Genomic DNA, 25,309 nt, shown 5'->3' with positions numbered 1-25,309 from the left:
TGTTTGATTGATTCGGCAGCAGATTTGAACGGGAAGCCCAACTGACACCGAGCCAATCAAAGGAAGCTATGGGGAAATGAACCGGAACAGGACCTTCTGGCTGGAGACCTGGGACTACAGTTATGCACAGGCGCGTCACAAGGGGTAGGAAAGTGGGACTGAGTTACTGGGGCCCAAGGTGGAGGGGCCCTAATAACTTCATCTATTGAAAAATAGCAGATATACAAGCTCACAGCGCGGCACCGAGTGCCGCGCTGCGAGCTTGTAGATCTGCTATTTTTGAAAAATTGTGAAAATGTGTGAAAATCTTTGAATATATGTATTTTTTAAGCGAACATTTCTAACTCAAATTTTGCTTCTGGGGGTCCCTGGAACTAAATATTTTGAGATCGGGGTCCGTGGCCAAATACATATCATCTTGGGGGTCCTTGACATAGGTTTCTTGCACACATTTTCCTGATTTTTCAAAAATAGCAGATATACAATACAAGCTCGCAGCGCGGCACTCGGTGCCGCGCTGTGAGCTTGTATATCTGCTATTTTTCAATAGTTAACATTCATGGGGGGCCCGCAGTGAATCCTTGTACCCAGGGCCCAGAATTTGGTGTGACGCCCCTGGTTATGCACAGAGGAGCCTATTAACGAATACACCACAGTTGGCTGCGGTTAGATGCCTGGTAGTGTCCCTAGGTGCACCCAAAGTGCTTGGTAGATTTTTCAGGTATACAAGACACCAGTGATCTGATGTCAGAGCTGCATGCAACAACATGGACAATCGTGTATATACCATGTACTGTATACCCTTCAGTCAGTGGTAATAACAGCAAATGGAACTGGTCGGCTCAGTCATTCACAATGCTGGGGAGCAGGTCCTGCCTCCCTGGCAGCACATGACAGTCTGGAGGGAGGGAGGGAGGGAGGGAGGGAGAGAGAGAGAGAGTTTAAAAGTTTGTTTTGCACCAGAGCTTATGTATCATTCCCTCAGGGATATAGGGTGAGATGGTATGTTCATACTGTGTGTGTGTGTGTGTGTGTGTGTGTGTGTGTGTGTGTGTGTGTGTGTGTGTGTGTGTGTGTGTGTGTGTGTGTGTGTGTGTGTGTGTGTGTGTGTGTGTGTGTGTGTGTGTGAGCGCTCGCGCGCGTGCGTGCGTGCGCTAACCACAGATTTGCATGTGTGCTATGTGCAGTGTGTAGGTTTATCCATGTTTGAATCCATCCAGCAGTGTGAGGTGGGCGATTGTAGACGTTTCCAATTAGTCAACAGGGTGAGGTGAGAGTTTCAACATAGAGCCACCTGCACGGGACCTGGTGTTTTCCATAACTTACGCAAAAGTATACACCCACAACCGTCCCCTGCAAATCCTGTAAATATACACCTAGGGTTGGTTATGTTTTCCTTTATGAAAAGGAATTCAAGGAGTCTCTGAAGGGAGTGACGCTGTGTAATTCCTCATTTATGCTCCGTGGTACAGTGTCTTACGCCAAAAATAGCTGATCTACAAAACTCACAACAACACGTCACAAACTTGTAGGTCTGATTGTAGATTAGCGTGCGACATCATACAGCAAAGTATAAGGCAGTGTTAATTAACACTATTTACTATCTACACCTATTGTTTAAAACTTTGTTCTCAATCATCTGTAAATTCCATAGATTTATATTGAAGTCTCTTTGCCCCTACCCCGTCGTCGTCTTTTCATCGTAAAAGCAGCCAGTGCGACCATACACTAAACTGGGCTTAAGGCAGAGAACGTAGGCTGAGAGAGACAGACTGACAGACAGACAGTCGGTCGACCACAGACTTACAGCTTTACTATTGTGTAAAAACGGCAGTGACTTTTCTGTGGTAGCATTCACTCCACTGGCATCAGTGGCATGTGAGGCGGCACTTTGCTGGCATTGTTTCACATGGTGGTGTGGAAATACACTGTCACTGGTGGGGCTCCTCACAAACATCTTAATTAAGGGATTTTAACCCTGCTCAAGTGGGCTAAAGTGATCTATGCCACCCCATGTTTACCCACTGATGTCACATTCTTTATGTTTTGGTCAATTCAGGTGAGCTTTCATCCCATTGTTCTGTTTTTCTCTGTCCCTTCAGTATTCATGGTGAGCAAATAGAGTCTGTGCAGGGCCATCCTCTCAGCATGAAAGGTGAGATAAAGCAGTTTATTTGGATTTTGGGGAAATAACTCAATATGTTATCTTGAGCCAATTCAGCGCAGGCAGGAGTCTAGTTATAATGGTTTCCTGTGGAAATAAGCTTAGTCTTTTCATGGATCTCCTTTTAGTAGACCTTGTACCAGTGAACTGTACCGTCATGAAACTGTACCTTTTCCTATGCAAACTTCTAATAAAGTCTTCAATCAATCAATCAATAACAGCAAAAAATTGTCCTATAGCATAAAAATGTACAGTAATGTGAAAGTGATCAATGGTATGTGCAGCATACCGCACGATTGTTGTGTTAAGGGTGCTCAATAGCAGCTTAACCCATGCAGTCAACTCTTTGGTGAGTCCACAATGAACTCTAAACCATGAATTGTAACGCATAGACCCACCCTGAACCAGCCTGAGAAAATATCTTCACAAAACATCGTCCTTAATACTTTGTGCAAACAACACTGGGACTATGATACAATATCACAAGGGTTCCAAGTGCTTTTTTATGACTCTTGTTTTTCCAGTACTGATTAGAAATTATGCACAACAAAGACCTAGTGTTTTTGAACAAGGCACCCTATTGGTCCTCTTCAAAAGTTACACAGGCATGTGATTCGTCGGGTTGTGTTTGGAGATAGACAGAACCTGTATTTTAGTTAAGCCCCCCCCCCCCTCCCCCTTTCCACACACACACCCCGGGGGGACACACGGCATCAGGCAGCGTTGGTGTGTACAATACTGCAAGTTTCATGTTGAAATATTAGAGGGGAGGGAGGTGTGGCTCATGGTATTTCCTCTCCGTGAAAGGTATCAAAAACTGAGGAAAAACTCAAAGTAATAATAAATATAGGAAGAGGGTTTGCTGATGGACAGCAGTGTACGCTTTTTCCACACTGTTACTGTGCAGTATATGTGTACAAGTGTGTTCTGTGGAGTCGCTGCACCCCAAGCTACACAGGCTTATTACCTCACCTGTGAGGTGGGGCTGAGACACCGAGGACAGGTCTGACCACATTCTACAATACATTCTACATCTTCATCCTCTCTCTCTCTCTTTCTCTCTCTTCTGCTAGTTTTCTGCTCTACTCTCTTTCTCCTCCCTCTTCTCATCTCCGGGGCTTGTTTATGGCAGAACACTGATGTATCGAGTATCAAATCGTCACTGTCGGGCAGAAACGTATCGTATCTCCAAGTTTCAAATGTGTAAGTTTTTTTGTGAAGTAAAGCCCTGCTTCATCAGACAAGGCCGTCGCACAAAAGTAGTGAAAACAGCAGATCTTGTAGATCGGCTGTTTTCACTAGTTTAGTTCATTTTTTTAAATGATAAAAACGAACGGTTTTGGACATACAAGGTTTCCACCCGACAACGAGGAAATATTTATCTTTCTTTTCTTTTTTTCCAAATCAAATATCAGCCCAGTCACTGGTATAGACACACCCGGCAGACGCTGATGGGCGTTGTTTGTCACCTTGGGGTCTGTAGCGAGGGTGTAGCCTAATGCACCGATGAGAGTCAGGGAGTTACAGCTATAGGTGTGGTGCCCCGCAATAGATTTAGCAGGGATTACTCCAAACGTTCTCCATGTCTGAGTTTCAAACCGCAGCACTGGAACAGATAGACTGGACATTCTTGTTCAATTCAACATTCATCAACAGTGATATGGGTGGTATGGATAGTGATAAACGCATGGTGCCCTACAATAGAGTTACAAAAGATCCCCCCCCCCACCGCCCATCCATTCAAATGACAGAATTTGAATGGATGGAAATAGACATTCAAATTCAAGTCTTAATTTTTTTTTATTACACCATGGGAGGTACTAGATGGAAGATGAGATGCATAGCAGTGTTGTCATGGAAATGGTCATTTGTGTCATGCCCACGAGCTTGGAAAGCTGATCTGTTACCATGGCACCATGTTATTGAACATTCCTGTGGCGGCTACGTTAAACATTCCAACTTTCTGAGTGTCATGCTCTGTCTAGTTCATACACACAAAACCATAGCATTACTGAAATACCAAGCTAATTCCTCTAGCCTTTTACCAAAGGATAGCAAGCACGATACCAAAGAAATGCCTTTTGTATGTTCTTTTGTTTGAAATCAAGAACAAGGTGTAAAGATAGTGATCTGGTACGTGTGTGTGTGTGTGTGTGTGTGTGTGTGTGTGTGTGTGTGTGTGTGTGTGTGTGTGTGTGTGTGTGTGTGTGTGTGTGTGTGTGTGTGCGCGCGCGTGCGCGCGCATATGTGCGTGCGTGTGCATTTGCTAGATTGATGAATGGTGTCGGCCACTCTAAAATGTGAACATACAAGAAGCCCTGCTTTAACCTCTACCAGTGAGGTCATAATATTGACAGGCAAATTGTCACTGTGGACTGTTATTATCCTGCTGGTTCACACCTCAAGCCAAAGCAGATCAGTATGATGCTCAACAGGTAGTCTGATTTGACTCAGCTTTCTGGTGGTGTGGCAGCATCATGTACTTACTGTATTTCCATCAGAGTCAAAACATGTGACCTCAGCAGTGTGGTGGACTCCTATGGTAGTGTAGCGTTCCGGGGTGTGCCTATTCGGCTTGGAAGGATTTCCCCACATGCCTCAGGGCATGCCCACGCTTGAACGGCACAATAAAAAGAGTTTCCTATATTAAGAAGTTAAAAGAGCAGAACATTTGCACACCTGCAGCTTCACAGAAGACAATGGACCAGCTACTGTCTGCATCACACGCAATGAAAACATATTTTTTGCTGGCGGAAATCTGCTATTTTCAGAAAGCGACACAGTTGTATGACAATTGACAAAAGTATTAATTGACATTGAGGCAGCTAGGACACAGGTGGCTGACTGGAGGGAGGTCTCAAACACTATAAGATCTCTATGCCAGCTATTATTTTCACCTGATCTTTGAAAGCATTTGTATCTACTGTTAGTGTTAACTAATTTGTTAAAATCTCTCTAATCTATCTATTCTCTGATTTTATCATGACTAGAATAATGCTATTATAGTTCTATAAAATAACATTTACACTGGCTTTTCCCAACTGGGTCAATATAATCTGTTTAAAAGCCTGTCAAAAGTACCTTGTACATACTGTACAAGGTACCATTTTAAAGTTTCAAAAATATGCTCAGAAGGTTTCATGGCCCTTTACATTTTGAGAAATCTTGTGTACGTCCTCCAGGTCACAAGAATTCACTCAGCAACTTTCATAGTAATCCACCCATTAGATTTGGAAATATCTTGTGTGAAAATGCGCACACTAGATGCCTAAAGATATCAGTAAAAAAGAATCACACGCACTGGTGTGATTCGCACGGTATCAAACATGATACATGTGCATATCTCCTTGTATGGGCCGTTCTGTCCGTGATGTTAGTTATCTCCATACATGGAGTTCTGTGCACATAAGGATACTCATGTGGACACTCATAAGCCAGACGTAGAAGCGGTTCGCACAATCACATTAAAATAAATCACATTAAAAAAGCGTTAATTTAGCCATGTTAAAGGACAACTCCGTCCTAAATCACTTATACTTATATTGATCCAAAATGACTGTCCATGGGGTCAATTAGGCACAAATGCCCCTGTTGTCCAGTTTCCCCAACAGAACCTAGCAGCTCTCATAGCATAGAGTGGAGCCTATAAGCCTATCGCTTTTACACTATTTATTGTGGTCAAAAGTGTTTTTATTTTTCATGAATGTAGTACTATTTGTCATTTATATGCTATGACAGCTGCTGGGTTCTGCTGGGGAAACTGGACAACAGGGGCATTTCTGCCTAATAGACCCCATGGACAGTCTTTTTGGATCAATCGAAGTAGGAAAATGAGCCTAGAAGTGATTTAGGGAAGAGTTGTCCTTTAACCCAGGTGTGGCATCCCTTTTTAGGGCATTCCCCAAAGATTAAAAAAAATAGCCAATCTACAAGCTCACAATGTGTTGCAGTGCCCAATGCAATATTGCAGTGCAGGCCTTCACTGTGCCTGGGGCTAGGATGGACCAACATGACTCTGTGTGTGATGTAGTAGAGGTAGTGTGGTGAGCACATGACTATGGCTCATCCTGACCAGCTGTATAGTCATGCTGTTATTATAAACCATCAGCCATGGAGTGACGATGGTGAGAAATGATTAATGATTAGAACTCATGTGAAATACTGTACCACCACCCTCCCTCACTCCAACATTCCTCTCTTCCTCCCTCCCATCCTCTCTCTCTCTCTCTCTCTCTCTCTCTCTCTCTCTCTCTCTCTTGTTCTCCATCCCTCTCTCTCTCTCTTTCAGTTCCTTCCTCAAGCTATGACTTGCACTCTGTTGCCCCCCTGACACACACACACACACACACACGCACGCACGCATGCACGCACGCATGCACGCATGCACACCTCGTCCTCTCTCCAAACCAACTACATTCCTTCATCCTGACAATCCTCTAGAAAGGGAGGGGTGGGGATCAGGAGTGAATGATGTACATGTTTGTACCGTGTATCAGAGCAAATGTACAGTATGTGAGTTGGTGATTATGCGAGTGTGTAAGTGTATATTTACTTGTGTGTGAATGTGTGAGCATAATGTACATCTGTGTGTGTGTGTGTGTGTGTGTGTGTGTGTGTGTGTGTGTGTGTGTGTGTGTGTGTGTGTGTGTGTGTGTGTGTGTGTGTGTGTGTGCCCCCTGTGTGTGTGTGTGTGTGTGTGTGTGTGTGTGTGTGTGTGTGTGTGTGTGCGTGCGTGCGCGTGTGTATAAAGTATATCCAACAGTACTAACAATGTGATTCCAGTTGTTGCCAGGGGGCCACAGTGTGTCTGTCACCATGGCAGCAGGGTGTAGAGTTATTGTCAGTGTCCAGTGTTATGGGAGTTCCCCCTCCAAACATCAGTGAGTCAGAGGCCTTCTTCATCAGAAAATCACATCAGCTCAGTGACAAAGACTGGAGGCGCGCAGGGATGAAAATCTATCGCCTGCCCACAAAGTTGTGAAACAGTAAATAAACAGTGGATGGCTTTGCATGGGTGTAGATGGAGGGAGGGACAGAGAGAAAGAGGGGGAGAGAGAGCGAGAGAGAGAGAGAGAGAGAGAGAGCGCACGCGAGAGGGAGAGGCGTGTTTCTGTGAGTGAGGATTGTTGGGGTGTGGACTTTAAAAAAAGGGCAGGGCAAAAGTGGGCAGAAGGGTAGATGTGAGTGTTTGTGCTTTTAGTCTGAAATTTGTATCCAAGACAGACAGGAGTTACTGGTTTTTACTGGACAGACAGCCACCAGAAAAGTAAGTGATGATTATTTTGGTCCTTCAGTTGACTTTACTTTATTTTATTCTTTATTCTCAAAAGACACACAGTAAGATCTTCTGTGTTCATTCATGTGTAACTCAGAGAGTCAGAGTGTACAATTGTAACTAAATTGACCTGTGTACCTTCTCAGAGTTAGGTGAACAGTAAACACTCAAGACTTCGGTGCAGGAACAAATTCCTTTATGATAAAAATAAAAGGAAGAATAAAGAAGAGGACTTTGATAGGTGTTTGATAGGACTTTGATAGGTGGAAAGGTCGTCAGGATTGAGACTCGAACCTGCGACGCCTACACTTACTAGCCTAGGTGCCTGGACCACTACCCTGTGGCCCAGGCCTAAAGAAGAGGACTTTTGATGTATTAATAACTTTCAGTTGGTAGATGTTCATATTCCTGTGTGTTTACACAAATTAGCACAGGATTTAATTGTGGGGTGAAGATTTTAGCTTGAAAAGCTGTTATTTTAGGCAAGAGACACAGTTGTATGATGGAGTATGAATTAAACCTTACTCCCTGCTACACTAGGAGTTTACGTATTACTTGTACCACTCATGAGGTTGCCATGCAGATGTAAGTTCAGGTCCTTTGAGAGTGTTCGCGTTTTAACATGGAAACTTCTATCATGGAAAACCTGAAAAGGCACCAGTCGACTATTATTAACCCTTTTGCGTGATGGAATTGTGCCACATCCGGACCAGATCTAGCCGTCTGGAGGGAACCGTAGACACGCCTTGTTTTTGGGGGAAAACATGAATTTGGACCAGGCTTTGATCAAAGTAATGATATTTTGATTAAAGTGTCCAACTGCACAGGGCCGAGCTATGCTCAGGGTTTGTTTGTACTCAAAGCTTCGGTGGCCTGGATGAATTCAAGATCCACATACTGTATATTGTACTCTCTGCTCTTAGGCAGAAATTATACAGGACATCTTCTGTCTAAAGAAATATTTACAAACCCCAGAGTGGGGTGATTATAGTTGTTTGGTAGCTAACACCCGGGGGGTGTATTAGACTTAATCACGTGTATGAGTGTACCTCTGGCACTGAGTGTGTGTGTTTTAGAGAGAGAGAGAAAGAAGAGAGAGGGGGAGAGAGTCACTACTGACAGAGTAAAGCAATGAACCTGATCCTGAACCTGAACCTGTGTGTGTGTGTGTGTGTGTGTGTGTGTGTGTGTGTGTGTGTGTGTGTGTGTGTGTGTGTGTGTGTGTGTGTGTGTGTGTTTTGCCAAATTCCAGATGTGCTTCCTCCTCAGTTCACACCGACAGTAGTACAACCTCTACTGGACACAATGACATAACATACAATATAAATAATATGAAAGAATAAGATATTCAAGAAAATATTGACAAAGTTCATGTAAACACTTCTGGGCAGAATTCATTTACCAAATTTGAATGTGATTAATTCCACCAAATCAAAGACTCATTTGAATCTTTTGCCGTCACAAATTGCCGGTACAATAATTACTGTGCGTGCACATTCCTGGTTTCACTGTAATGACTTTGGATGATGTTGTGTATGTCGGTTTCAAGGTTTTTGGGGATTATTGTATACACTTGTGTGCGTGCGTAAGTGTGTGTGTGTGTGTGTGTGTGTGTGTGTGTGTGTGTGTGTGTGTGTGTGTGTGTGTGTGTGTGTAATATCTATGTGTGCTAATTAGCATATTTGCATGGTGTGCCTCTTCAAAAGAGGAAGGCGTTGGGTGTGGGCCAGCCAGGCAGTGGAGAAGCAGGTATTCTCTACAGTTATTTTAAGGAGTGGCATGTTGGTAGGAAGCCGAAGACAAGTCCCAACTCATCAGTCCACAGACAACATCCCACTTTATCGCGCGCTCTCCATTCATTTCCCCCCAGGGTTGAATCCTATCTGTATTTTTATAAGTTGTCCTTAAGTGATGTCTCCCTCAAGATCTTTACCTTTTGATAATGCAATATACGTAATATACATAATATATGTAACTGTCTTGTGGCCGTTGTTTGCAGTCTTTGCGTTTCTGTGGGAGCCTGTTAGCAGTAGTTTATAGCTCAAGAGTAATTAGGAGTTGTGAGGCCACACCCTGAGTGGGTGCCAGATACTGGCCTTGTTGTGTGGGTAACTGACATCAAACTTGACTGGAGCCTTGTTACTGATCATATAGCCCTGACAAACCGGTGCGTGCGTCTGTCTGTCTTGGTCAAGTTCTAGGTCACGTCAAGGTTTCTTTATTGTTACAGGCATTCCTCAGGCTCAGACATGTTGTCTTCATAATAACAAAACAAGTTAAACTAATCTTTAACTCCCTCTCTAATTCTCTCTCTTTGCCTTTCTCTTTCTGTCCACAGCACAGCAACCATGTGGATTCTCCTAGCAGCCATTTTTGTCCTTCACATCCTAGGCGTCATTCTCCTCCTTGTTGCCACCATTGATAATGTAAGTAAGCAGACATTAACACTTCAAACCATGCCTTAGCATAGCATCCCGTAGTGTCCTCTCTGAAAGATATGTGTATGCAGGAGGCACAACTCTAACATGAATGAAGTTCAAGTGGAGAGTAAATCATGACAGTGTTTCCTAAATTGTGCAACTCGGGGACCCACAGTGCTCCTGGTTTACTCTCCTACAGCACGTGGCATCCATGTCAGTCTACCTGTCAGAGGCTATTTAGATGCAGGATGCCAGGTGAATGCAATTCACTACCGGAGGGACTATACTGCAGTGCTTCCCAAACCTTTTAGCTCGGGACCCAAAAGAGAGATTAGACGTTTGCCTGGGACCCAAACTAGTGAAAACAGCAGATCTAGAAACTTACAACGCGACGCATTGGGAGCTTTTAGATCAGCTATTTTCACTACTTCTTAGACATTTTTTTTTCTAATTTATGGAATTTCTTTTACTGTATTTATTTTTATTTTATTTGTGAAAATCTTAGCTTTTTTGCAAATATTTTGAAATAATAATAATTAAAAACAAAACGTAGGAAACAAAAATTACAGGACCCATGAAAATGTGTGCGCCACCCAGTCTTTGAGAAACATCCGACATGGGATTTGGAAACTTGGACACCAGTTGAATGAGTGACAGATGAAGGATTAACTGCTGCTCTGCCTTTTCTTCAGCAAAAGCCTTCAGCCCTAATCTTTCTATAGTAGACTTCTTTCATCAGGAACACATTGTTGACATCGGTGTCATATTTCTGTGGCGGGTAATAGACGAGTCGGCCAGTATCGACTCGGTGTCATCACTCCTTGGTGTGTTTATTTACGCGCCTCCATTTAAATTTGTGGGTGAGCTGTCAGACAGCGGTCCTGCATACATGCACATGGACAAGATTCCTGCGTGTGTCGCGAGTTCAGTGCAGGGGCGTCACACCAAATTCTGGGCCCTGGGTACAAGGATTCACTGCGGGCCCCCCATGAATGTTAACTATTGAAAAATAGCAGATATACAAGCTCACAGCGCGGCACCGAGTGCCGCACTGCAAGCTTGTATTTCTGCTATTTTTGAAAAATCGTGAAATTGTGTGCAAGAAACCTATGTCAAGGACCCCCAAGATGATATGTATTTGGCCATGGACCCCGATCTCAAAATATTTAGTTCCAGGGACCCCCAGAAGCAAAATTTGAGTGAAATGTTCGCTTAAAAAATACATATATTCAAAGATTTTCACACATTTTCACAACTTTTCAAAAATAGCAGATCTACAAGCTCGCAGCGCGGCACTCGGTGCCGCGCTGTGAGCTCGTATATCTGCTATTTTTCAATAGATAAAGTTATTAGGGCCCCTCCACCTTGGGCCCCAGTAACTCAGTCCCACTTTCCTACCCCTTGTGACGCCCCTGTTCAGTGTCACATACCTGAGTGAGCGATGTGGAATGTCCCTGTTCGGCAGATGTGCATTCCATCCATTGACTGCTGTCCTTTCTGCCTGGAGCGCACAGACAATCATGTCAGAACATGGTGCTCTGAGGACACCCAACAACACAGACCCTTGTTCTCTGAAAACTCACTAATTAGAGTTTCCACCCTCCCGTTCGTTTGGCAATTCACTTATTCACTTCTTTTCTTTGGCCTGCAGGTTAGTCATATTTACGCAATCTGCTGTGCATGAAAGACCTCTTTCTCACTCAAAAATAAGCTAAATTAATGAGCTTCACACTAAGCTTCCTTTGAGAAACACCGTTTTGCACAAATCTGTACGGTAATTCATACATTGTACAAATTATAAATTAACCATTTAATATATAAAATGGTTAATTATATATATATATATATATATATATATATATATATACATTCTTGTAGGCCTAGCTCAAATAATGAAAATAGCCTATCTACAAGCTCACAATGCATCGCAATGCAACATGATGCGGCGTTACCTTGCCTTGTAGACTTGCTATTTCCGCTCAATATTTGGAGAATGTTCCGCCATTTTTGCCGAATATTCACCTATAATGAGATCATTTATGGCATTCCTAGAATATGGACGCTATAGGACTCATGTGGTTGAACAATTCTGAATGATCTCAACAATGAAGCTGCAGCTATCTGTCAATGTCAAACATTCAATTAAAATGTCTCCTAATTATGTGGCTCATCTCTGCCTCCTTCCCATTCAGGCTTGGTGGTTCTCAACATTAGCCGGGGCAGAGATATCCACTGATATATGGGCCCGTTGGGTAGGTGGGAACTATACTGACCTGCCCAACATCCCTAGCTATCCCCAAGGTAACTAACACACACACACACACACGCACACGCACACACACACACACACACACACACACACACACACACACACACACACACACACACACACACACGTACATATACTCACACATTCACATGTTTACACATTCACACATATACGCTCAGTAAATAAATCCAAATGAGAGAAACATCAGAAAAACAGAATCAAAACATGAATCCAAATTCACACTTCACTGAATGACAATACTCACTGCCATTTTTTGGACATGTTTTGGATTCCATTTGGATTCCAAAGAATCTTCAGCAAATATTTATCTTTCCTTCAGTGTTTTCCCCCTACGGGTATAACATATACATTTCAACCTGTCATCCAACTGCCCTGTTTGAGTCTAGATTAGATTAATGAGCTCTGTATTACTCAGTCATGGCTGTGGAGTGTGGAAGGAAGCCATGTTGAGGCAGCAGAGAGGGTAGGGTGTGGCAGCAGCATATGGGCCTCAGGTGTAGGCCGTCTCGCCTAATACATATGAGAACACAGCCTCAGGTGGAAAACTGTGAACATACAGTATTATGTTTTACATATTTAGAACCTAAGTTGCTTTCACTTTATGTAATGTTCGTGTGTGTTTTTACAGTAACCCCTCCTCCATGCCATGAGGCAGTTTCGTAGTGCAGTCATTATTAGCTGTGAAACTGAATGTGGCCAGTGCACATAAAATGGCACTTGTTTAACATACTGTATCATCATCTAACCTAGAAATGAAGCTCACTGATTCTTTGACTGACAATACCTACAGTTCAATCAGCATGTTGTCCAACAAACCAGTCTGTTTCACAATCCTAAATATGCATGGCATGCTTGAACATTGTTTGTAACACCTGTGACAAACATAGCTTCCACGAGTTTGTCTGACAAGATTCTTGAAGGGCCCATTCTTAGATGTGTCAAGTGAATGTCAGCTGCTATTCTCTGGGTGTGTCATATGGGTGTACTCAGCTTGCTATCTCTCATTTCTCCCTCTGTGTGTGTGTCTCTCTCTCTCTGGCTCCACCTGCAGATTACCTCCAGGCAGTACAGGCCAGTTCAGTGCTAGCCTGCATATTCTCCATCCTGGGCCTGTTCGTGTTTGTTGCACAGCTCTTCACTCTGGAGAAGGGAAAGAGGTTCACCCTCTCAGGAATTTTCCAGTTCCTTGCCTGTGAGTATCAGTGCTTTACATCAGGAAAAACTCAAGTTACTTGTTGGCAAGCGTCATCATTGTGCGATGAAGCAAATATTATAGGTGTGTAACGATACATTTTTATAGCGATTCGATACATATCATGATACATGGTTAACGATACAATACATGGACGATATTGGTTCATTCATGGCGATACGATACGATTCGATTCAATGATTTAAAATCGATATAGTAACTATTTAGCAAAGAAATTAAATCTGTGTGAAAGGTGTGGATAGTGCAGGTTTTTAAGGGAAACAGGTATTATTATGGATATAAATAAGTAAACACACTGATTATCTGCCAAATACATGGTCATTCTATATTGACAAACCTGCACCTTGACATGAACCCAGAGATTACACACATTTATCGATAGACCAGTGTAGCTTATTTATTTTTTTCTTCTTAAAAATGCTAAATACAATGCACAAGTAGGTAGTATCAATACAATCGATTCTTTGTACTACCGATTCGATATGATACAAAATAAAACATTACGATTCGATTTTAGCTGTTTTCATTTCGATATACTTCGATTTTTTAAAGGGATCCCTGGCTAATACAACAAATATGTTTTAATACATTATAATTGTCCTCTATAAATACAATGTAAAATTAAAAAATAGGGGACATGCCTGTCGCAAGTTGATGATGTCATAAATGTAATTTGTGATCTATCCCTATCCCCTGGAATTTATGGCATGCATGTGCAAATAAAAACAATTAATACTTCCTATGGTTAATATGAGCATCAAATCAATATTTCAAATGTGTTTGTGTGTTTTTTTAGTTTTTTTTACATGCATGCCATAAAATTGACACATGACATTTATGACATCATCAACTTGCGACAGGCATTTCCCCTATTGAGTGAAAGATTAGCTATTTCTAGAAGAAATTAAATATTTAAGGTGTTTTTAATTTTACCTTGTAGTTAGAGGACAATTATGATAGGCATATTTGTCTTATTAGCCAGGGATCCCTTTAAGTTAAAAACGATATTTCGATACAGTTACTATATCTGTACTATAGGGGCGGCATAGCTCAGGGGTAGAGAAACTGGTATTAGAGCACGAAGGGTATAAATCCCGAAGGGTTCCCAGTTCGAATCCGGGCTCCCCCTGAGTTAATGTCGAAGGGTCCTTGGGCAAGACTCTGAACCCCTAATTGCCTCCGGTGAATAGGTTGGTGCCTTGCATGGCTTCCTCCGCCACCGGTGTATGAATGTGTGTGTGAATGGGTGAATGTAATGCACAATCTATGTAAAGAGCTTTGGATTAAAAGCGCTATATAAATGCACCATTTACCATTTACCATTTTATCGTTACACCCCTAATATATTACCTCTGTTCTCTCTCTTTCTCCTTCCCACCCTCCAGGCCTGTGCATTATGATCGCAGCCGCCATATACACAGACCGTTTCCACGTTAACGAGAGCGGGTCATACGGCCACTGTTACATCCTGGCCTGGATCTCCTTCGCTATCACCTTCATATCCTCAATTGTCTACTTTGTGCTACGCAAGAAAACTGCAAACTAGTACCCCTACCCCCCCATCCCCCCACACACACTCCAAATCCTCCAAAACTCCACACACTGAAAAGAAGAAAGAAATACATTTCACATGTGTTTCAAAAGTTATAAAATTGGGTCACAAAAATGCATTTGAAAATGAATATATCGTCGTTGTCGGGTGGAAACCTCGTATGTCCAAGACCGTTCCTTTTGTATTTATCATTTTAAAAATGAACTAAACTAGTGAAAACAGCAGATCTACAAGCACACCGGTGTGCTTGCGAGGCGTTGTGTGCTTGCAGATCGGCTGTTTTCACTACTTTTGTGCGACAGCCTTGTATGATGAAGCAGGGCTTTACTTGGTGAAAAAACCTACAAATGTGAAACTTGGAGATACGAGGTTTCTGCCCGACAGTGACGATATTTTGCTCCATATAGGAGTGTTTAAAATATATTTGGTTGTTTATTTTGTATATTTTGAAACGTGAAATATTTTCAATGAATGCAACAAGCTGGATGTACAGTAGTCTCTCAGCCTAAATCAGGTTTAGTTCCTGCCTGTACAGTATGCGTGAAGATGATCTGTGTGTTTTTCATTTTTATATATTGCTGTGACGCAGAGCGGGGAGGAAATCTGTCAGAAGGCAATCAGGCCTGAACAGTTGAGTGTCCAGCTATAAATACAGAAGATCTGTGTTCAAATGTTAGCAGGGATCATCTCAAATACGCACAGAATTTAGTTGAGTCTGACTGGACGATGGGTATTACCGGTATTTCTCACACTTGTTATTCAGTTGCAGGCCAGCCCAACTGATTATAGAACTGTATTTGATATTAATATTTCTTTGGATCCAGAGGTTTGCATTGAGACTGTCTTTGTTGTTGACAGCCTTATTGTTGCCAAGATGCTCTGGTAAATTAAGATCTATTGATGTTCCTGGCTTAAGTCAGACAGACACATTTAACATCATAGGCCAAGGCCCTTTCATTTTTGTTTTGTTTGTTTTTCTGTAAGTACTTTGATTTAGGAATTAGGCTTGGGATAACAAGGGGAGAGTTAGTTTTTTATTTTAATTATTTTATTATTATTACTAGTCATTGAGTTGTATTTTATATAATTATCCACTCACATCACTACTTGTAATGTGTTACGCAGTACTCAGTCCATTTTTCAAATGTTTGTGCGATGTAAAAACTGTCTTAAAATAGCCATCTGTACAGTATCTTACATCTTGATAGATCTGTGTGTAATATAAAGATACCTAACATGATATAACTGACTTTGGTTTCTAATTAATTCAAGGTAAGAACTGTTACATTATATTACAAACTCACAGCACTCTTTAACAGCTCTAAAACTGCATTATCCTGCATTGTTGTGGAAACATCATTTAACTAAATATAACTCTTTTTAAGGTTATTGATAAATGTAAGAGTTCCTACTGGAGCACAGTAAAAGAGACAGAGACAAAGAGAAGGCAAGAGATGGAGAGAATGTGAGAGGGTAGTTGTTAGATCTGTATAGAATTTAAATGCATGGATTAATAATCATCACACCGTCTTCACCTTGAACTAGATCCGTTTTTACACTCGGTTGAACTCTCAATTATCACAGAGTAATGAACCCCAAACAGAGACACTCTTAAGAGAATATTGAATGGATGCCTCTGGATAATGCAGTAACTGCAGCCCGACACAATCCAGGCAGAAGGACATGACTAATTCTTATCCACAGTGCAAGAAATCAAATTACTCCGCAAACTATTGCACCAAGCTGTAAATGCAGTATCTGTATTTTATCCCAGCTCTTTATTAATATAGAAAATAATATAATCGTCTGACAGGAAAACAGGTACATTGAATAATAAACTGTATTTTTCTAACCACACATTATGCTAATGTACAAATATGTTTGGTCTCTCATAATGCTCCGTATTTCTATTGCAGTTTTATTTTTGTTACCATTATTTCTCATTATGAAATGAGTGACATAGACAAGAATGTGTACTATAATAAAACCTGATTTATATCCAATTACCTTGAGTTATAATACGTTAATCTCCATCCATCATGACTAAAAGTAGGAGGAGTGGTTTGGACACATATTTGGTTTGGAAGAAATAATGTGGGATGCAAATGCAAATGGTATCCCATGGATATCGCTGCAGTGCACCAGCATGAGTATGCCTCAATAAAACATGCAAAGTAAATATTCAGCATTGAATCCATCTTTATTGACAGTGGTGGTATTGTTGCAAACATTTGCAGGTGAATAATGCACCGAATGCAGAATTATATAAATCGACTCATTGAAAAAAAGACACAGCTAGAGGACAGGACCCCATACAAGTTAGGGCCCAAATTACATATAAGAATCTGGGCTGTGAAAAGCATGTCAACACAATTCCTGATAACATCAACTAGACTAGACTACAGTATTGCAATAATAATAATAATAATTTGGTCTCCACTCCTATGGGGTATTTGTCACATGTCCTCTGCATTTAATACATTTTAAGTATCAGGAACAGTGAGCGCTATGGGGGCCGCTTACAGTGAACAGTTCACTCAGAGACACTTCGACACATAGACGGGGCAAAGACACAAACCAGGGACCTTCTGTTTTCAGTCCAGACATCACATTTTGCAATTCAACATTTAACTAGCCCAAAACCAACCCTAACTTTAACCTCACAAAAAAGATACGTAAACCTTATCTCACAGTAAAGTTACTGTGACGTGTTATGGAGAAAAACAACAGATCCACAGTGATTGAACCCAGGAGCTTGACCAAGCACCCTTCCCAACTACACCAACATGCTTGCTATTCCACTCATTATTTGAAGCCCGAATCCACTTTTGCACACCAAATCGTCAGATATTGAAGCTCTGTAATTTTCCCTACCCAATTCATCCCTATACAACTACTATTTGTGTTCAGCTATGGCCGCCGGCACCCAATAATAATATGCGCTTGTCACAAAATCACAACGCACTCCTGGACTCACAGAACACCAGTGTGTCTCTGCACACCGTTTGGGTACCATTGCCGTAAAGAATCAAAAATATTATTTGTTTTGTGGCTGATTGAGTCCAGCATCTTAGTCCTGAGATCATTTTGGGAAACCATGCATATCCTCCAGGAGCCTGAATCGATGGCAGTCTGTGTTTTTATTTGCTGTCAAAGTGGGCCGTACACATCCTCAGGATCATACGGAGGGGCACAGTTGTCTTTGGGACCAGGCAGATGGACAGAGATGGTGGGAGAGGCCAGGGACAGGCGGTGGAAGTGGGACAGAGGTGCAGGGTGGGATGGAGGCGGGGGAAAGGAGGCCGAAAGGGAGAGAGGGAGAGAGTGGCAGTGCTTGAGCGGGGGCGGCGGGGACCGAGGGGGCGGCAACGGGGGTTCATAGTAAGGGGACAGAGGGGAGATGTGAGGGGGGGCCTGGGGGTAATCAAGGGTAATGATGGAAGGGTTGTAGTACGGGGCAGGTGGTGGGGGTCCCACATAATTAAAGCTGCAGGGGTTGAGGGCCGAGTTACGTCTGGGTCCAACCATCAGTACCTTCTTAGTGTAGTTGTTGAGAGTGGAGACCCCCGCTGCCATGCAGAAAGTGAAGGCTATCCAAGCAACACTGACGGAAAGAGTAAATAGGTTGTCTGTGTGTATTTGTATGCATGCATACGTGTATCATTATGTTTGTATATATGATACTCAATATCCATCCAGCATTCAAGGGTCTTCTACTCTCTCGGCTTCTGATATTGCTGAGGAAATTATTTGTGTAGCCTGTTAAGTGTAATTGAAACTTCTGCGATTGTTCTCCACAATGTTCTAATGTTTAATTTATGCTCCATTGTACAAAGGTGTCATGGACTGAAAATAGTCGAGAAATACGACATGTTGTGTATTTGTACATCGTCTATTTGATATGCGAAACAGTGTCTTAAAACGAAGTATAAATCAGGCTCAAAACGGTTTGGTCTCGACTACTTCTTTGGTCTGAGCTTTACGCTGTTGGCTAAAAGCTTCGGGTATTTTAGCTGTGTGTGTGTGTGTGTGTGTGTGTGTGTGTGTGTGTGTGTGTGTGTGTGTGTGTGTGTGTAGGTGTGTGTGTGTGTGTGTGTGTGTGTGTGTGTGTGTGTGTGTGTGTGTGTGCGTGCGTGCGTGCGTGCGTGCGTGCGTGCGTGCGTGCGTGCGTGCGTGCGTGCGTGCGTGCGTGCGTGCGTGCGTGCGTGCGCGTGCGTGTGCGTGCTTTAGAGGACTTACTAGAAGGACCAGGAGAAACTGTAGCTGTGAGGTTTGAAGCTTTCTGGTCCCATAGAAGCTGTAGTCTGAAACACCTGCATGAACATCATGTGTGCCACCATCCCCAGGAGACCTAGTGCGCACACACGCACACGCACCCACACACACACGGTTGTAAAAACTCTCCCTCAAAACAACAGCTGGATGATGCAAAAGCCATTTCCTAAAACGTAAGACAGACAGAATCAAATACCGGTATGTAGGGTAATAGGTTAGTAGACCAACAACAGGTTACCTTACAAGATTGCAGTCACTCGTGAAATATGTATATAGATATGTGTATGTGTGTGTGTGTGTGTGTTCGTGCGTACGTGTGTGCGTGCGTGTGCATGCGTATGTGTGTGTGTGTGTGTGTGTGTACTTTCTGTGATATCGGTTAAGTTATTGACGATCTCTAGCAGGTGTTTAATAAATTAGTTGCTACTAGCAACCAATGTCACAAAAAAAAAAGTAAAACGTTAGTTTTATTGCACAGTACCTCCCGTGACAGTGAAGACGGCAGCAAAGGAATTGAGCAGCTGTCCCCAGCGCTGTTTGCTGGAAAAGCAGGTGCTCGTCAAGCACAGCTGGACACACAGCAGCACACAGCTGATGACCAGCAGACCAACGTACATGATCTCCATCGACACGGACAGCCACAAGATTGCTGGGGTCCAGGCGGAGAAGTCACAAGCCAGAGCAAGACAGTATGACAGAGCACCAGGCAGGTACAGATGGCATGTGTATACCCACTGTAAAAGTACTCAAATTTTTTACTTAAAAATCATTTAGGCCTAGAATTATTGAATGCTTTAACCAGTGAAAAATAGCAGATATACAAGCTCACGTGCCGCGCTGTGAGCTTGTAGATCTGCTATTTTTGAAACAGTCGTGAAAATGTGTGCATATCTTAGAAAATATGTATTTTCAAAGCAAACGTTTGTAACTCAAATTTTGCTTCTGGGGGGTCCCTGGAACTAAATATTTTGAGATGGGGGCCCGTGGCCAAATAAATTACAGTTTGGGGGTCCTTCAGTCTCTCAAGAACAGACTAACTGAGCTCCAGTTAGGTGAAAAGGATCTTTTCTTTGACGATGGCTGGCCAGATTGCTGACATGGATTCAAAAGACACTTATAGAATTGGGTTAAAATTCTAATTTTCACGATTTTTCAAAAAGAGCAGATCTACAAGCTTGCAGCGCGGCACTCGGTGCCGCGCTGTGAGCTTGTATATCTGCTATTTTTCAATAGTTAAAGCATAAAATAATGATACACAATAATGTGTACCCGTTCTAAATAAGTAAAAGTATCAATACAATGCAGAAATACTCTGGTGCAAGTAGAAGTCTGGTATTCAGAATTTACTTGAGTAAAAGTTTAAAAGTATTGGCATCAAAATGTACTTAATGTGCCAAAAGTAGAAAGTACTTGTTATGCAGAATGTCCCATTTGAAAATGTCTAATGTATGAAAAATAGCAGATCTACAAGCTCACAATGCTTCGCATCGCAACGCATTGTAAGCTTGTAGATAGGCTATTTTCAAATGGCCGAAATGTACAAAGGGGTTGAAGCGGTTAATGTATGTTTTGTAATAAAAATCCAAATCTACAAAGTAATAAGTAACTAAAGTTTTCAAATAAATGTAGTGGGGTAAAAGTACAATATTTGGATCTGAGATGTAGTGGAGCAGAAGTAAAAGTATTGGAAATTGGAAATACTCAATTAAAGTACAAATATCTAAGAATTGTACTTAAGTACATCACTCCACCACTTTTCAACCTATGTTCATATAATTGGTCCTCACTCAAAAATAGCTTTTTTATTTTTATTTTTTATTTTTTTTCAGAGGAGGGCTGTGGGCAGGTCAGAAACCCATCGTCTTGTGACATCATCGATTGCCAATCCAGTTTATAGAAACTGCAGGCTTTCTATTCCTGAAAAGTTGCAATTTTAAAGTGGAAGCCATTGTTCTAACGATAATAAAAATCTAAACATTTTTTTCAAAAATATTTATAACTTTTTTTTGGGGGAAAATGATGATGTCACAAGACGATGGATTCTGAACTTCCCACAGCTCTCCTAGGAGACTTGGACTGAGTAGAAAAAAATTGTGATATTTTATCATGAACATTAGTGAGGACCTATTATATGAAGACAGGTTGAAAAGTGGTGAACTACTAAGTAAATGTACTTTACACCACTTGTCAATCAATCGTTAATCAATCAATCAATCAATCAATCAATCAATCAATCTACAAACATACAATTTAAACCCATTTACCTTTTTCATTTGCTGGCGTCAACGTATGAAACAAACAGCACTTTTCCTCTGGAAAACAGAAAATTAAAATGTATGATTTAGTGTTCACGCTGTTTTGATTACAACTTAAAACACAATTATGTTGCAACAGCAAATAATAAATGCCTACATTACCAGCTGAGACAACTGCTTTATTCCTCTCCAGATGTACAAACCTTATACTGTTGGATAGAACTTTAAATGGCTGTGTTTTTCCACACCCTGACCCGAAAATCAGTCGCAAACGGGATAGTGGAAACACAGCCAGTGTTTTTGAATCCCATTAACCTTTCTCTCTCTGGGTTTCTAATCCATAATTGAGTCATGCTGTTAAAGTCTAAATCTCCCTGAGCAGAACACACACTGATGATAATCCTCTTTGGTAGAGCATTGTGGTGTGCTGTGTACGGGTGTGTGCGCGTAGCCGCGTGCACATGCACGCATGCACGCACACACACATACACGCACACGCAATCATATTTCCGCACACTGAATTTCCCGTCCTGATATAACCCATTTGAATCTCTCATTGTTATCAGACAATATGTGTTTTTTTGCCTCCTCCTTCCGTCGTGAATCCTCATCTCACCTTGGGAATACCCTCTACCACACATAACCAATCATAAACTCATCACAATGCATGACCTGGGTTAGAAAATATATAAATACACAAACGCTATATAATCCAATGAAATAAGTAGGCATGTGATTATGTAGCTGGGTCAATGCCCCAGTTGGTCCTCCTCATCGTAGACTTATTTCAAATTCAAGCTCTACGTTTTCTCCAGTGTGCAACTGTGACTTTAGTACTTGGGCAAACGGACAACTAATTCCATGAAGTATACAAAGCCTTTTTCTAAGGGCTGATGGTTTCCGTATCCTCGCAAAGTCACAACTGACCTGTGCCATAGATATATAGATGAAGATACAATAAGGCCTACCACCTGCATACTAATTCCACCCCTGCTCATAATGTGTACTTATAAAGAGTACATCATTCTCTTTCATCCCACCTTTCAAAACACTTAGAACCCATTTCATAATAAGGGGTTGAATATATACGGGCAGCTGGCACTCATCTCTGCCAACTGAGGATCTGGTGCTCGTATTGCAAAGCCAGGCTGAATTTATCAGAGCTACAGATTTGATGTTTAAGTCTGTATAGTACTGTATATAGTACATTGCCCTGTATATGCTATTTGAAAATAGTCGATCTACAAGCTCGCTCACAACACGTTGCATCGCTGCTATTTAGCAAACATTTTGAAACATTGTGTGAAAAATCTGGAATCATTTCATCTTATTGGGGTCATAACATTTCCAGGGGGGTCATTGGCCAAAGATATGTAAATGTTTGACAACCAGAGTAGCGAATCCCAAACTGCGACTTCACTGCCACTCATAATCATATCATATCATCATAACATGCCATAAATGCTGCACTGGTCATATAACATAAATACTATTACTATCAACCACCTTCTTGAGTGGAGCCATACTCTACTCTTTGACTTCACTGTTCTGATCTAAAGCCTCATCATACAACACCAGTGCTTTCTTCTCTTATGTTTCAAAAATGACTAAAGTAGAAGATCTACAAGCTCACAGCTCACGTGACACTATTAGTACAAACTAGTATAGTATAAAAAAATATATATAATTCACTGAATGGGGTTCCCTAGACTTCAGGTATCCTGTTCACCTTTTTTTGCCGAATGTTCAAATATTATGGCATGCCCAGAACAGGGATGCTAGGGTTAACCCATTAAGTCTGGGAACGCGTCTGTTCCCAGTCAAAAATGAGCTTGTAGATCTGCTATTTTTGAAATGTGTGCAAATCTTTGAATACCGTATATATATTTTCTAAAGTAACTCAAAATCTGGAAAGATGTCCCCACCGAACCCTGAACGCAGCCCAGTGTCCTCTGCATGCTCACCCCAGGCGTCTGTGTAGATGTTCTCCTGGCAGCTGCTGAACAGGCCCACGTGGAACTCGGGGAAGACGAAGCGGTCGTCGCCGGTCACCCAGGAGAACTGGATGCTGGCCGAGTTGGAGACGCCGGGCACAGGGATGCAGTTACTGTGCTTGGTGGGCGTGCAGAGGGGCTTGGGCACCTTCTGGTGGCCCACCACCCAGTAGGAGGACATGAGGGACAGCCCGCCCAGGACCAGGGACACCACCGTCTGGACGAAGGAGAGACGCGGGGAGCGAACCCGCTGAGAAAAGGCCATGGTGTTGGGGGGGTTGGATGCTAGTACGTGGTGCAGACGTGGGGGGTGGTGTGGCTGTGGCAAGTGGGGTTGCTGGAGGAGAGGGGGAGCTGGGGAGGAAGAGGAGGGAGATATGGAGCAAGAGAGGTGAAGAGGGTATGTACGGTGTGTGGGGTCGATAGAGAACAGAGAGGGGAAGTAGAGGTGGAAGGAAAAAATAACAGAACCAGAAGAGGGTGTGACAGGAAAGAGAGAGATATGAAGGAAAATAGACAGGGGGAAAGAGAGGTGACAGTGGGAAAATATTTAGAAAGCAGGAAGATGACAACAGACACAGAGCACAAAAGAGAGACAGAGACAGAGAAGAGACGTGTGCCAGAATGACAAAATATTCTGGAATCACTTGACTGAATTTGGATTGCTTTGTTCTCAATTTGAGAGAGGGCCAGGTTTGGATGCCATGACAACACATCACACTGAAGTGCTTCCCAATTGTTTATCAATGCAGGTCTGAAAAATTGGATCTTGAGATCCACATGTGAAGGGGTAGTGGAGGCTCCCAAGTCCCATGTGATGTTTTCTGACTCTATATGACTCAAATTTGGTAAAAGGCAAGTCAGACGGCCTGCCTCGTAGTAAAGACACATGGGTTCCTGGGGTCTTTAACTCAAGGGCATAATTGCAATATTCCTGATACCCCATGTGTTATTACAAATTATGTGAATAATGTGAATGCTTGGTTTTGTTCAATATTATGAAATGACTGCTGCGTAAACATATGTGTATATGCAATTTCAAAAGGTCTCGGTTCAAATAACTTGTACTATACCTTATTACATTTTATTTTAATGTGGTAATATATGTAATATGGTCTTAATTAATCACACATTAAACATAAATAACCTTTTAGAGTTAACATCTGTCTTATTTCCCTGAGTTGATTAGAGAGTTCTCTTTCATTATTTTTGGAGCAGCTGTGAACGGACTGACAGGTTTTACATGGCTAATCACATTTGAAGAGTGAACACTGTGACAGAGGCTTCACAGCACACCAACCGTAAATTCTAGGCAGATGGACAGGTAAACGAGAAGAAATGGCCTAAAACTGTTGCCAGAATGGAGCCTTTCCAGGAGACATACAAATAGACAAACCAACGCAATGGAACGCTTGGCGTCAAGCGGTGAATTGAAATTTAAATAACACTCACCTTCTTTAACCTCGCATTTCTTAATTTTCCTCTGCCGTCAGTGGGTGGAAGTGGAAGGCCACAGCAAAAGGTTGTGTCATACTCCTCTTCCTCTCCTACGAATAGTGTGGCTGTGAGTTTCTTTTTTTTTTTGTGGTCAATACGCTGACCTACACAAGGTGGTGTTAGTCCCTCTTTATGATCCGGCCCTCTGGCCAGTGACTGTGGCTATGTAACACACACACACACACACACACACACACACACACACACACACACACACACACACACACACACACACACACACACACACACACACACACACACACACACACACACACACACACACACACACACACACACACACACACACACACACACACACACAACTTCTTTAAGCCATCCGTAAATACTAAATCCAAATCAGTCAACTCTATTCC

The 25,309-nt window shown here is 42.1% G+C and overlaps 2 protein-coding genes across 2 annotated transcripts; one reads left to right on the top strand and one right to left on the bottom strand.

Moving 5' to 3' along the window:
- Positions 1 to 9,787: 9,787 nt before the first annotated feature.
- LOC308283498 (epithelial membrane protein 1) lies at positions 9,788 to 14,908 on the top strand (the record flags this gene model as incomplete). The annotated part of the gene is made up of 4 exons (XM_080723939.1): positions 9,788 to 9,865; positions 12,052 to 12,160; positions 13,201 to 13,341; positions 14,748 to 14,908. The coding sequence occupies 4 exons, from the start codon at positions 9,788 to 9,790 to the stop codon at positions 14,906 to 14,908; spliced, it is 489 nt and encodes a 162-aa protein (XP_080580065.1).
- Positions 14,909 to 18,064: 3,156 nt separating this feature from the next.
- gsg1 (germ cell associated 1) lies at positions 18,065 to 23,703 on the bottom strand (the record flags this gene model as incomplete). The annotated part of the gene is made up of 4 exons (XM_080723246.1): positions 18,065 to 18,518; positions 19,154 to 19,265; positions 19,671 to 19,838; positions 23,409 to 23,703. 4 exons carry the CDS (start codon positions 23,701 to 23,703, stop codon positions 18,065 to 18,067), a joined length of 1,029 nt encoding a protein of 342 aa, XP_080579372.1.
- Between the last annotated feature and the right edge of the window lie 1,606 nt (positions 23,704 to 25,309).

This window comes from Nannobrachium achirus, assembly GCF_963921795.1.
Source record: "Nannobrachium achirus genome assembly, chromosome: 4".
Taxonomy (NCBI): domain Eukaryota; kingdom Metazoa; phylum Chordata; class Actinopteri; order Myctophiformes; family Myctophidae; genus Nannobrachium; species Nannobrachium achirus.
This window is presented reverse-complemented; position numbering and strand designations above follow the sequence as displayed.